Below are 12,088 nucleotides of genomic sequence, written 5' to 3'. Positions count from 1 at the left end.
AACACGTTTTTTTTTATATGTGACTATTTTAATTGAAGTGACTTTGAGAGGTGTTTGTCCCACGGTATAACCTCCCATCCTCAGTCCCATCAGTGGAGAAATCCTTATCAAGTCTACACATGCATGTTTCACTCTTACCCACTCGCACACCAAAACATCTGTTGACCTAAGTATCATTCTCCTTTTATGTGGGTCAGTCAAGAAATTCATTGGCGCTTCTTACTTCACAAATACTTCGGTCCGAGAAAATATATCAAATAGGACATCCCTCACAAGATCATATCAGTATTTGAAGGTTGAAAACTCCCTACAATGAATCATGTGTCCCAAATGTATCCAAGCACGCTTTGCGACAAACAGGACAAACCTCATCAATAGGAAATAAGAGAATCATAAGGCGGTATCTCAGGATAGTACAGTACTCCATTGATGATAAATGTTAACCTAGCCAATCAATAGGAAGAACAAGGAGAAAATCATGAGCATGTGCGGCTTGACAACAACCAAAAACTGACTTTTGTCTTGTGGTCATGTCAAATTTTACATCCATGTCCTAAACACTTTTACTAAAAAGGAAACTCGTCAAAATATGTTGTGCTTTAGGAAGGACGATGTCCTTGCTAGTAAAATGGCTAAGATCAAACTCTGAAATCGCAACACCAAAACCATCCAAAGCTCTCTTGAAATCAGAGTCTATACTATATACTCTACTGTCTATCAATATATGATCTTGTAACAGTCAAGATTGGGCCTTAGAATCAACAAAAGCATATGAGGTAGCCTATACTGCTGAGTACAAACCCATTCCCTCAACTGTAATGGTAAAGAAGCCACTATTCATTGAAGGTCCCCGAAGAAATCACCTCCACCAATCATGGTGTCTTCAACCGCCCTTTGCAACTCTTTACCAAATGAAATAGCTGCTTCCTCCATATGATTAGGTTGCCACGTTCTTAGGGAGGAAAAAGGAAATACCCATGCAGGATCGAAGTAGAAGAATCTCACTCTGAGGATCTCTAAATTGTAGTGGAAGATAAATTAACTCAACATCCTTTGAAGATCTCTTCATGAACAACCCCTTGATAAAGCCTTCATCTTGACTAACAGTCCCTCCAAGCAACTTCATCCCCAACATTTGCCTCCCAATGTCCGACAAGAACAAATCCTCACGAAGTTTACTACTATCACGCGAAGGCCAAAAGAATTCAGTCTTATGAATATTCAATTCGAGATCTAAACTTCGACTTGTCTCCTGAATGATGTCAATGGCTTTAGTCGCCTCCTGTAAATCCTTTATAATGGTCTCATCATCATTATACTAGGCATGGAGAAGAAGCTTACGATTGTCTCAAACCTGATGAATGAGTGGGTGTGACACAAAAGCAAAAAGGAGCAGCTCTAACGGATCACTATGTTACACTCAGTGGATGACATAATATGTTCATCCCCAAGATACAATCTTGTTGTCTGACCATAAAAAAACTCAACCAAAAAAAAAAGATGGGCATCACCCTTACCTCACGCAATAGGCTGATAGATCTATCCTATTAAAAATATTTGAGAAATAATTAATCAAAAATCAATAATTAATTTTGTCTTTAGAGTATTATTATTTTATCAATTTAATCTATAAACTATTAAAATCAATTCATACATCAAATATGCAAGTTAAAATATAAATATTTAGAGACAGAGAAATAGCATTACAAATGTCACGAGAGGAGTGGAATAAAGCTCTAGAAAAGAAGATTTTAACCATCAAAGTCCAAATGGATTATCTCTCTCATACATTAATTTTTTCTTGCGAGAATAAGAAGATAAAAGACAAAAAAAAAATGGATAAAAATTTGCAACATCAAATCAAATTAATCAAACTATCTACATAATGGACTTTGAGGATGATGAGAACAAGCAAGTTGATTTTCTAAAGAACAATAACCCATCATTTCTTCAATGCTAATAGATCTACATTCTTTATTACACAATTTCTCATTATTCTTTCCATCTTCAACCATCTTCAAAACACTCTCAAACACAGAAACTTCACAAGGAAATCTCAAAATACCAGTTTGTTGAAACCCAAATTCTTCTTCAGCTTCTCTCAAAAGAAACATAAAACCTTCATGACTCAAATATTCAGTCGGTATAATAAACCTCTTGAGCTCTTCTCCAACACAAACTGCTAAATAACCTTTTGGAACAGAACCATTGTTTGAGGATGTTGTTGTTGTTGCTGTTCCTTCACGTTCCGATAGAGACAGTGTTCTTTTCAGAAACTTCATGCTTTTGCTTCTAGTGAGGCTGTTGTTTGTGGTTGTTGCTGTTGTTTTTGATGAGTTCGCGATTCTTCGCCATTTCTTAAGGATCTGTTGAAGTCTAACAATTTCTCTGATTTTGTTAGATTTCTTTTGATCCATGGTGATGATGGTGTCTGTTGGATATGTAGATTCTCTTTGTTTGTTTTTGTGTTGAACTTGGTTTGAAGAGGTTGCATGTTTCCAATTTATAGAAGGATGGTGACTTTGGAAGTTTGCATTTCTCAATAATATAATGAAAATTTTGTTTTTTTTAGTATACATATTCTAATAAGGGATTGAACTTTTGTGTGTGTCACATGCAAATGAATGAGAAAACCAAAGAAGTTTTTCCACGTTAGGTTGAGTTAAAGGGCCATGTTTACGGTGGAAGTACACCTTAGAAAAATGCAGATAAAAATGCAACTTGTGGAAAAACTATGGAATATATATTGTAATTTATGAATTTAGGTTAGGATCCCAACAATTTTTTTTCACATGCCTCCCCATTTGAAGCAATTGTTTTCGAGGTTGAGTGGTTGACCATCACACAAATGTGGATAGCTTTTTCTTTTTGTGAAAATTTAAAGTGTGGATTGCTATGTTGTGAAGGATTTGTCCCTTACAATATACAACTTACACAATTTATAGTTTCATGATTTTGAAAAATTATGATTCAAAAAATTAGGATGGAGTTGTAGTCTAAGTCACTCTCTTTAAAATATTTTACAGTATCATTTAAAATTGTGTAAGAAAGACGATTAATTACGATATACTCATGATAAAACAATTTAATTGTATAACTTATTAAAATAAACCAACCCCATATGGACTTAACCTACAAAACAAGGGAGGGTAATGTTCAGAGTTTCATTAATCAATCACATGCCATGTTCAGATTACAACAACTAAACACTAGTGATAGTGATGACAAGTACATATTTATTCTATATTATAAATTAATTTTAATTAATAATTAAAAAAATAGTTCATCTTTATCAAGAAAAAGAATACATCACATTCCTTATAAAATGTAATTATTTTATTTAATCTTCTCAAAATAATCAATTGTATTTTAATTATTATCAAAATAAGGGCAATATAAATTTTCACAAAGAGTACAAACCAGAGATTTAATTTAAAATTCAAAACCAGGGCTCTTTCTCATTGGAAAATATCACAATTTACACATTTTCTTAGCCAACAGATTTAGCATGCTTGAAAAATGCAGTTTTTCTGTTAGACTTGGAAAATGCAATTGAAAATAACTACTTTTTGTTTTTTTTGTTGCCCTTATGGGAGCGATAACATAGTTGAGATATTTTTAAGCAACATTAATAAGATTATATCTCATAATTAAAATTTGAAATATATATATATATATATATATATATATATATATATATATATATATATATATATATATATATATATATATTATATATATATATATATATATATATATATATATATATATATATATTATTTATTGTCTTTCAAAACCAATTTTAATTTGAACATTTATTTAGTATATTATAAGAAAAACTATAATAATAGTAATAGTTAATTGATAGTTGTTATGATTTTTACCTCTAATTATAAACTCATTAGAGAAAAAAATATAAATACTGACCTATTATAAATTATAGGATAGATATTATTCTTTCTTTTTTTAGTTTTTCATACATACTAATACAACCGATAAACTCTTATTTTTAAAATTATTATTTAATTTTTTGATATAATATTTTTAATTATTTAATTCCTTTTTTACAATAAAATTTTAAAAATAATTATTCAAATTATTTTATTTTAAAATAATAATAATTATTATTATTATTATTATTATTATTATTATCTATATTAACTTATTTTAAATATAATACATTATTTATATTTTTTAAATATATTGGAAATAACAAAAGAGATTTATAAATAAGATGGAGGAGTGACATTTGTTCTTATAATGCACCTTTCACTTTCACTTTGAGTTTCCTTTCTAAGATTTGAAATTTATTTTAGACTTTCTGAAATAGTTTAGTTTATACTACCTTGTCCGAAAATATATAAGTAATTTGTAAAAATAAAATTTCAAAAATGATTGATTGTTTTTTTTTCAATACATTATTAATTAGTATTATTTTTCAATTTATCACTTTTTTTAGGCATACTTTTATCACTTTTAAATTTAATCTCTCAAATCTTGTGATATTCAAATAGATGACAATCTTGTGATATTCAAATAGAAGACAATCTTATTATTGTAATTTTTATAATTTTTTTATTTTTTTTATTTTTTTTATCTATATTAAATATGTATAATAAGTATAACATTACATTAAACTTTTAAAAAAGTTAAATAAAAACATTTGTTTTATAAATCTGATAATTAGTAAAGAAGAGAGTGAGTATCTTTAAAGAAGGTTTAGAACAAGTTTGATCCTTTTGACCCGTTTAGAACATGTTTATACCTCCAAGAAAAAATATTTTACTTATTTTTGAGCAAAAACTGAAAATAAAAATGCAGATTGGCACTTGACCTTCATTTTTCAAGTTCCAAATGTTTCCATTGGGTTAAATGCTTTTTCATGAGTTTGTTACTTTTGTGTCCTTCTTTAAAATTTATGGTTGAGTCATTTTGAAGCAAGTGCTTCCATCCACATCATGTATGCTACTACTCATTCTCTCCATCTATTATTAAATGCAGTATTTGGTTTGGCATGTTTGTTAAAAGAAATAATAGTTGACTCAATAAAGTTTATATATAAATAAAAGGCGGAGAATAAATTGTGTAAATTGTGTCGTTATCTCTTTTGAACGATCCAATCAATCTTTTTAAAAATTACACTTAGAGATTTAGGAGATACAATATTGTCAAAGGGGAAGAAGAAATATGAAGTTGTGGGGTGCATAAATTCAGGGGCTCTTCATTACAAATGCATCGTCTCAATTTTATCCATCATAAAAAAGGGAGTATGCGAGTGCAACTTTTGTTAGATGTGTTTTGTATTATGTCAAAACTAGAATACTTTAGTGTTAATGTATATTGGACGGTATCCTCTGAATCTCTATATGCATCTTAGCATTAAGAAGCATAAAAGTATTTGGAAACAATGTGGAAAAGGTCTCATGCATTAAACATGCATGAAAAACGATTTTTTGTGAAAAATAACATTACAGGTCGACACATGCAATTACATGTCGACCTATGGAAAACATTTCCTAGCTATAGGTCGACACATGCAGTCTATAGGTAGACACATATGTTGTTGTATTAAATCATGTAACCTCTGTCTCATGTGCCGAGTCTTCAGGTCGACACAGGGAGCATGTAACAGTCATAGGTCGACACATGACTTTAGATAGGTATACCTATGCATTGAACAAGTCGACCTATCCGATGTAATTTTTCAAAAATTCATATTTTTTTAGGTCCTTGGCATTTACTTTTGCCCTAAATCACACATGCATTTAAATACTTCATACATGCATCATTCTCTAGTAAGATTTCTAGAGTGAGTAAAACTTACATGAATCCAGGATTTTAAAGCACCTCATCATATTCAATTCAATCTATGCATACACACAATCAAACTACACATAATCATTTTTTGATTGGGTGTCATCTAGATTAGTATTGATAACGTCCAATTAGATTTGTTGCACCGAGAATATTGGGTTGAGATCTTTGAGGGATTCAAATAAGAAAACAAAGGTGGGTTTTCCTTCAAGATCTTTAAGGTTTGAAAATTTTGGACAAGGTTGTGCAATTCGGATCTGATAGACTGAAAGCCTTGGGACTAGGTGTGTTGTGCAAGGGAGTAGCGTGAAACGGTGGATCATGTTGCAAATCTTGAATTCAACAAGTGTGCGCTTGGGATTAATTTAGCCAGGTGAATGCTTTGAGACAAGGAGGTCATGCAAAGAAGTAGCAACAACAAGTGAATTAAAGTGGCATTGTTGGTGACTTGATCAATCTTTGATCAAGGTTTTTGGAGGTGCTAGAGTTAAGAACAAACTTAGGGTTTGTGGAATTTGATTTCTCATCTCTTGTATACATACATTTGCAAAGTAAGATTTATTATATTAATATCTCAATTTGAATTCGAATTGAGGGCAAACGTACCCATAGCAAGGTCGATTGGGGAACTACCTAAACAAATCATTGTGTACTCTCTCTCTCTCTCTCTCTCTCTCTCTCTCTCTCTCTCTCTCTCTCTCTTATTTTCCGGTTCATAAATTGTTGATTACTTTGATCTCTTGATCAATATTGTTTGGATAATAACTTTTTAACTTTTTGTTAAATTTGTGTTGATGTAGTAACCACATATCATTTGGTAGTGATTGGATTTCTAAGAACTATAAACACTATACTAATATCCAAATTTTGTTGATTGCACGCAAAGTGTTCGACAAATTATTTCAACTAGTTTTTCATGTGTTGTTATCATTAGAGATAAACTATTACTATAGTAGAGTATTCAATGTAGTGTTTGAAGTGTTGATTAATCAACTTATGGATTATTATCATACCATTGGTACTCTTACACATATCCATACTTTTCAATAGTAGGTTCGGTTAGACGATTTTGGATCCGAGAAATATTTTAAACTTGCTTCCGCGCCATAAATTTTTCTAAATCAAATTTTCAAATAAATTTTTAACTTGGAAACTATTCCCCACCCCCCCCCCCCCCCCCCCCCCCCCCCCCCCCCCCCCCCCCCCCCCCCCCCCCTCTAGATCTAGGTCTATTGTCTAACATTTTTAACCTTAGGATTATACATGACATCTTTAAAGATTAAAGTCTTTTCAGAGGTGTACTTTAGCTCCATTTTTCCAATGATGGCAACATTATTGATGTGTGTAACTTCCAACAACACTTTCTTATTTTCAGCATTCATGTATATATTTTATATTGCACGATCATAACAAACACGATGAGAGGTGTTAATGTCTATCCACCAACCATTAGGTTCACCAACCATGTTGATTTCATGATCGGAGAAATAAACTGCCCATTATTCAGGGTAACATATGCATTAGAAGCAACATTGGATTTATGCTTGATCGTAGATTTCTTAGCCATATGACTTAGTTTTCCATAATTTGAGCAAGATAGAAGACTAGTTTCATTTCTTTGTGGTGGTGATTGTTGCCTAGCAATTAGGGTAACTGGAGCCCTTGAAGGTTTCTCGTTTTTAATTTGGTTCACAACATTGGGGTTCTAATTTTTTGATGGTTTTCCAAATGGCTTCATAACTGCGCCGAATTTATCTTTGTTGTTTGAAACAACCAATAATTTTTCCTTTTAATCTTGTCTCTAAGATTCTTCTTCAATTCGAAGGCGGGTAATCATACTCTAAATTGAAAAAATATATATTGTTTTGTCGTGAAGATTTTTTTTTTAAAAGCATTCAAACTAGGGGCAGTTTGTTAATAATAAAAGCAATTTGAAATTGTTCATATAAAGACATTACTTTAGTCATGATCTCATAATCAATCTTTTGAAGTTCCTGACATTAAGCCTCCATGGAACTTTCACCCAACCTTTTTGATATCATACTTCTTTTTCATTCTTTCGAAAACATATTTTACAATATCGCAATTATTGTAATAATCATACAGGTCATTTGCAAATCCATTCAGAGTATGAATTTTTTAGAGATGGTAATTCTCTTTGCATAAGGTGATTTTTTTCCTCAGTTGTAAATCATTTCTTTAATTTGTGCAGCAACTCATCAAAATTAACTTATCCATTTGATTCCACATATATTTTTACAGTTAGTTTTCTCGTTTGATCTAGAAGATATTTTTATATTGACAATCTTTTTTAATGTTAAGAAAAACTTTTTTTTATTGTCAGCATCTGAAGTGACTTCCCTCAGACTTGAACAGTTTGTCAGAGACAACAATCGCAGAAGCACCAATAATTTCTTCAGTAGCCATGTCAGTTTGAAAATGTTTTAAAATTGTTACTTCATGATCATGAAAAATTGCCACTAAAGAAATTACTGAGCCGAGTCGCGGACTAGGTCACTCTTTTAAAGATGTTTCACGATACTAGCTAAAATTGTGCAAGGTAGATAATAAACCACGGTGTTGTTGGAGTTGGCCCTAATAGTCAATCAATTTTGGTTGTATATGATTTTGTATCATGACTTTGATATATATTGTTTGTTAATATATATATATATATATATATATATATATATATATATATATATATATATATATATATATATATATATATATATATACTTATTAGGCATTGTATTTATTGTGTTACTTGTATCACTAACTAAGCATAATGATTCGATTGTCTTAACTTTAGTTTGCTCTGGTTCGATTCGGTTCGACAGCTTTTTTTTAACTGTCCTTCTTCCCAAACCTCGTGCTTGAGGAAATGTGGACTATGATAACTTTAATTGGGCGTTATGGGAGAATGAATCATGATTCAATCAACCCAAAAGCGTCACAAAGGGCCACATAAAGAATCAGGCGGACATGACATAACGGGTCAGGAGCCGTCCGATCCATCACGCCTAGGGCATGGGTTTCTCGACCTAAATCCATATCCATTAAGTGGTCATCGTGTCAATATGTGTTAACCTATGTATTCTTGAAGGAGCGGTGATTGCCACTTCTCAAAAAAAGAAACAATTCCTCATATTCTTGGGAAAGAACGAGTCTTCTTATTCTCACGTCTTAACCAAACGATTAGGTTGAAACCAATTTCTTTACCCCAACTGGACCCATGAACTGTGATTCTAAATTTCATAACCCTTAATATCGAAAAAAATTATTTGAGATTCAGATATTCAAAATACCTAAAAGTCATCTTACACTCTTCGTACTGGCAAGGTACCCTGGTTGTATCTTCCACGAATAGTCATGTCTAAACACATATACATCCCATCATTTGAAAATCTTAGCAATATAAAACTCCAATTCAACTTTAATAGTGTTAATTATTTCTTTATGGAGTCTTGGAAAGTTTAGAAATATGTGAAGGAAAGTTGTGAGAAATAAGAATTGTGATATATCTTGCACTATTGTTTTCGAGAGGCTGTAGTTAATAACAGCAACAACAAAAATTGTAATGTACATGCTAGTCCACAAACTTCTCATGGAACAAAAATACAAAAGCTTATGTTCTTTCTATTCAAATGCATTACTACTAGTAGTCCTCTTAAAAATCATAGGATGATAAATTGACACCTTTGTCTATGAATCTATGATGATTTAAATATTGTTATATCAGACGGTTATAACTCATCCATTTTTTCCACAATATTGCCAAACCCCCCACTTCAAAACTCAGTTCCAACGTGCTTCAACACCAAACCCATTCATTTCCATGTGACTATGTAGCACAATCACTACAAAAACAAGCAAACTCCCATCATTAACAATAAAAAAACTCAACAACCTCAAAATCCTCAAACCCACCGTAAACCACCGCAATGACTTCACCAACAACAACCTTAATCCTCGCTGTTCTATTATTCCACTTCACATCAACACCAACATCAACATCATCAGACTCAAACCACTGCGGTCCCACAAAAAACCGGGACCCACAAAACCTCCAACCCAACAAAATCACAGTACTCATAAACGGTTTCTCCGAAACCCGCATTCCCATCCTTCAATCAATAGCCGCCACGTACTCACTATCACCATTAGTATCCTCTGTGCTCGTCCTCTGGGGAAACCCATCTACACCTCCACGTGTCATTGATCAATTGGCTCTCAACCTCTCGTTCTCTTCTGATTCGATTTCGTTACATCGAAACCCTTCTAGTAGTTTAAACGATCGTTTTCTTCCTCGTTTAAACGACATAAGTACCGATGCCGTTTTGGTTTGTGATGACGATGTTGAGGTAGATGGTGCGTCGTTTGAGTTTGCGTTTCGGGTTTGGTCAGCGAACCGGGAGCGTATTGTTGGGGTTTTTGCTAGGTCGCATGATGTAGATATGAACCGGAAGGAGTGGGTTTATACGGTTCACCCGGACCGGTACTCGATCGTGCTCACCAAGTTCATGTTGCTCAAAAGCGAGTATTTGTTCAGGTATAGCTGCGAAGGTGGGCCTCGCATGGCCCAAATGAGAAAAATTGTTGATTCGGTTCGAAATTGCGAGGACATACTCATGAATTTTGTGGTGGCTGATTCAACCAATGTTGGTCCTATTTTGGTTGGTGCAAAAAGAGTGAGGGATTACGGTGATGCACGAAACGATGAGGGAAAGATTAGCTTGGGTTTGAGTGGAAGAAAAGGGGAGCATAGAAAAAATAGAGGGGTGTGTATAACTGAATTTCATAGGGCTTTGGGAAGAATGCCTTTGAGGTATAGTTATGGTAAGATTGTTGATTCCATTGGGGAACAAGGGTTGTGCCGCAAAGGTGGTAAATTGGTGTTTTGTGATCAATGAAACTAAATGTGTGTCCTTCCATTTCTTTTGTTGTGATTTTATTTATATCATTTGTTCTTTTCTTTTCTTCAAAAATTGTTTATAGAAGTGAAAATTTGTAGATTTGAATGTGTCTTTGAGTACTATGTTTGTGTTTGGTTATGCAGAATGATAATTGATTAAATATTATTTGTGGTTTTTTAACTTTATTTTGAGGTTCATTTAGTTTCAAGATCCTTTAATTCTTTTAATATTTAAACATTGTCATAAAAGTCATTTTCGTCTATTTTGCTGAAACAGCGTTTATTTATGCATGTGTGATGTACCACTTGTTTATTTATTTCACGAACCATGGTCATAACATTAACTGATTTTCAAATTCAAATTCATGCAGATTATTTACAAAACACAAATCAGTAGCTTAGACATCATTAACTCATGTTGTCCAAAATCCAGTACCAAAGCAGGGAAAGAGATCAGGAGATCATACTGATCATTGCATTGAGTGAGTGTTATACATATATTCTTGATTTAAACTCTTTGATAACATGATCAAGTTCACAAGTTTAATATCACATTGAAAATTGTTGAAAATTAAAGCGCATTATATTCTTGATTTAAATTCTTTGATAACATGATCAAGTTCACTAGTTCAATATCACATTGAAAATCGTTGAAAATTAAAATGCATTTCATTTGCAATCTACAACATTAATCCATGTTGTAATAAACGAAGTTGACTTGAATCTTCAGGAGAGCATAGCAGAAAGAAATTGATTATGTTTCCATTTATTATCTCTTGTTGTAATTAGTTCCTAAACTGCACCAATAATGCTCAAACTCTACAACTATTCCATCTGGCGTATGATCATGATTAATTGCAGAAGTGAGTGTTGGATATTCAAGAATCATCAAATGTGACATATCCCAGATGGGTCTGCATCCATAAACTTCAGAATTCATAAACTCCAAAGAAAAGTTTAAAAAAACATCTAGTCGGAGTTTGGTCGGAGACTCATCAGAATCTGCATATTCCATCGGAATCTTCATCGTGTTCTTGATCTTCATCAGTTAGAACTTCAAACACACGTCATTCTTATGGTTTCTTGATACGATCTTGTTTCTGCACCTACACAAAATGATATCCTCATACTTACATGCCTCAATTCGTCAACATTGACATTTAATTTAGCTTTTAGGGTTTCACTATTCTTCACAGATTGGTGAAATTATTGTTGTTATGTGATGTTGTGCTTACAGTAGTCTACACCATGTCTAGTTTTCATTCTTTGAGCTTTGTTCGGATTGATCTTTGATGAATTATTATTGTTGTTGTTCTTAGTTGTTTAGTGAATACGATGAATGTTCATGAACATGAGATA

General features: G+C 32.5%; 2 protein-coding genes across 4 annotated transcripts; one reads left to right on the top strand and one right to left on the bottom strand.

Annotated features, from left to right (window-relative positions):
• Nucleotides 1-1,651: 1,651 nt before the first annotated feature.
• Nucleotides 1,652-2,632, bottom strand: LOC127092634 (uncharacterized). The gene has a single exon (XM_051031522.1). It carries the CDS (start codon nt 2,577-2,579, stop codon nt 1,875-1,877), a length of 705 nt encoding a protein of 234 aa, XP_050887479.1. The 5' UTR covers nt 2,580-2,632; the 3' UTR covers nt 1,652-1,874.
• A 6,757-nt stretch (nt 2,633-9,389) lies between these two features.
• On the top strand, nt 9,390-11,667 carry LOC127097087 (glycosyltransferase family protein 64 C3). 3 transcript variants are annotated; one of them, XR_007792913.1, is made up of 3 exons: nt 9,390-10,735; nt 11,101-11,211; nt 11,519-11,667. XR_007792913.1 is itself a non-coding variant. In XM_051035599.1 (2 exons), exons 1-2 carry the CDS (start codon nt 9,759-9,761, stop codon nt 11,124-11,126), a joined length of 921 nt encoding a protein of 306 aa, XP_050891556.1. In that variant the 5' UTR covers nt 9,390-9,758; the 3' UTR covers nt 11,127-11,207. The 3 variants fall into 3 exon arrangements, 2 of the variants coding, with proteins under 2 accessions (XP_050891556.1, XP_050891555.1); XM_051035599.1 differs by lacking the exon at nt 11,519-11,667 and having other exon boundaries at nt 9,390-10,653; nt 11,101-11,207; XM_051035598.1 differs by lacking the exons at nt 11,101-11,211; nt 11,519-11,667 and having other exon boundaries at nt 9,390-10,829.
• The last annotated feature ends 421 nt before the right edge of the window (nt 11,668-12,088 follow it).

This window comes from Lathyrus oleraceus, chromosome 6 (assembly GCF_024323335.1).
Source record: "Lathyrus oleraceus cultivar Zhongwan6 chromosome 6, CAAS_Psat_ZW6_1.0, whole genome shotgun sequence".
Classification (NCBI taxonomy): Eukaryota; Viridiplantae; Streptophyta; class Magnoliopsida; order Fabales; family Fabaceae; genus Lathyrus; species Lathyrus oleraceus.
Note: the sequence above shows the minus strand (reverse complement) of the source record. Positions and strands in the feature narration are given on the sequence as shown.

Coding starts and splice junctions, on each gene's coding strand:
- LOC127092634 (XM_051031522.1), bottom strand. CDS start 2,579: ATGTATACTAAAAAAAACAAAATTTTCATTATATTATTGAGAAATGCA.
- LOC127097087 (XM_051035598.1), top strand. CDS start 9,759: ATGACTTCACCAACAACAACCTTAATCCTCGCTGTTCTATTATTCCAC.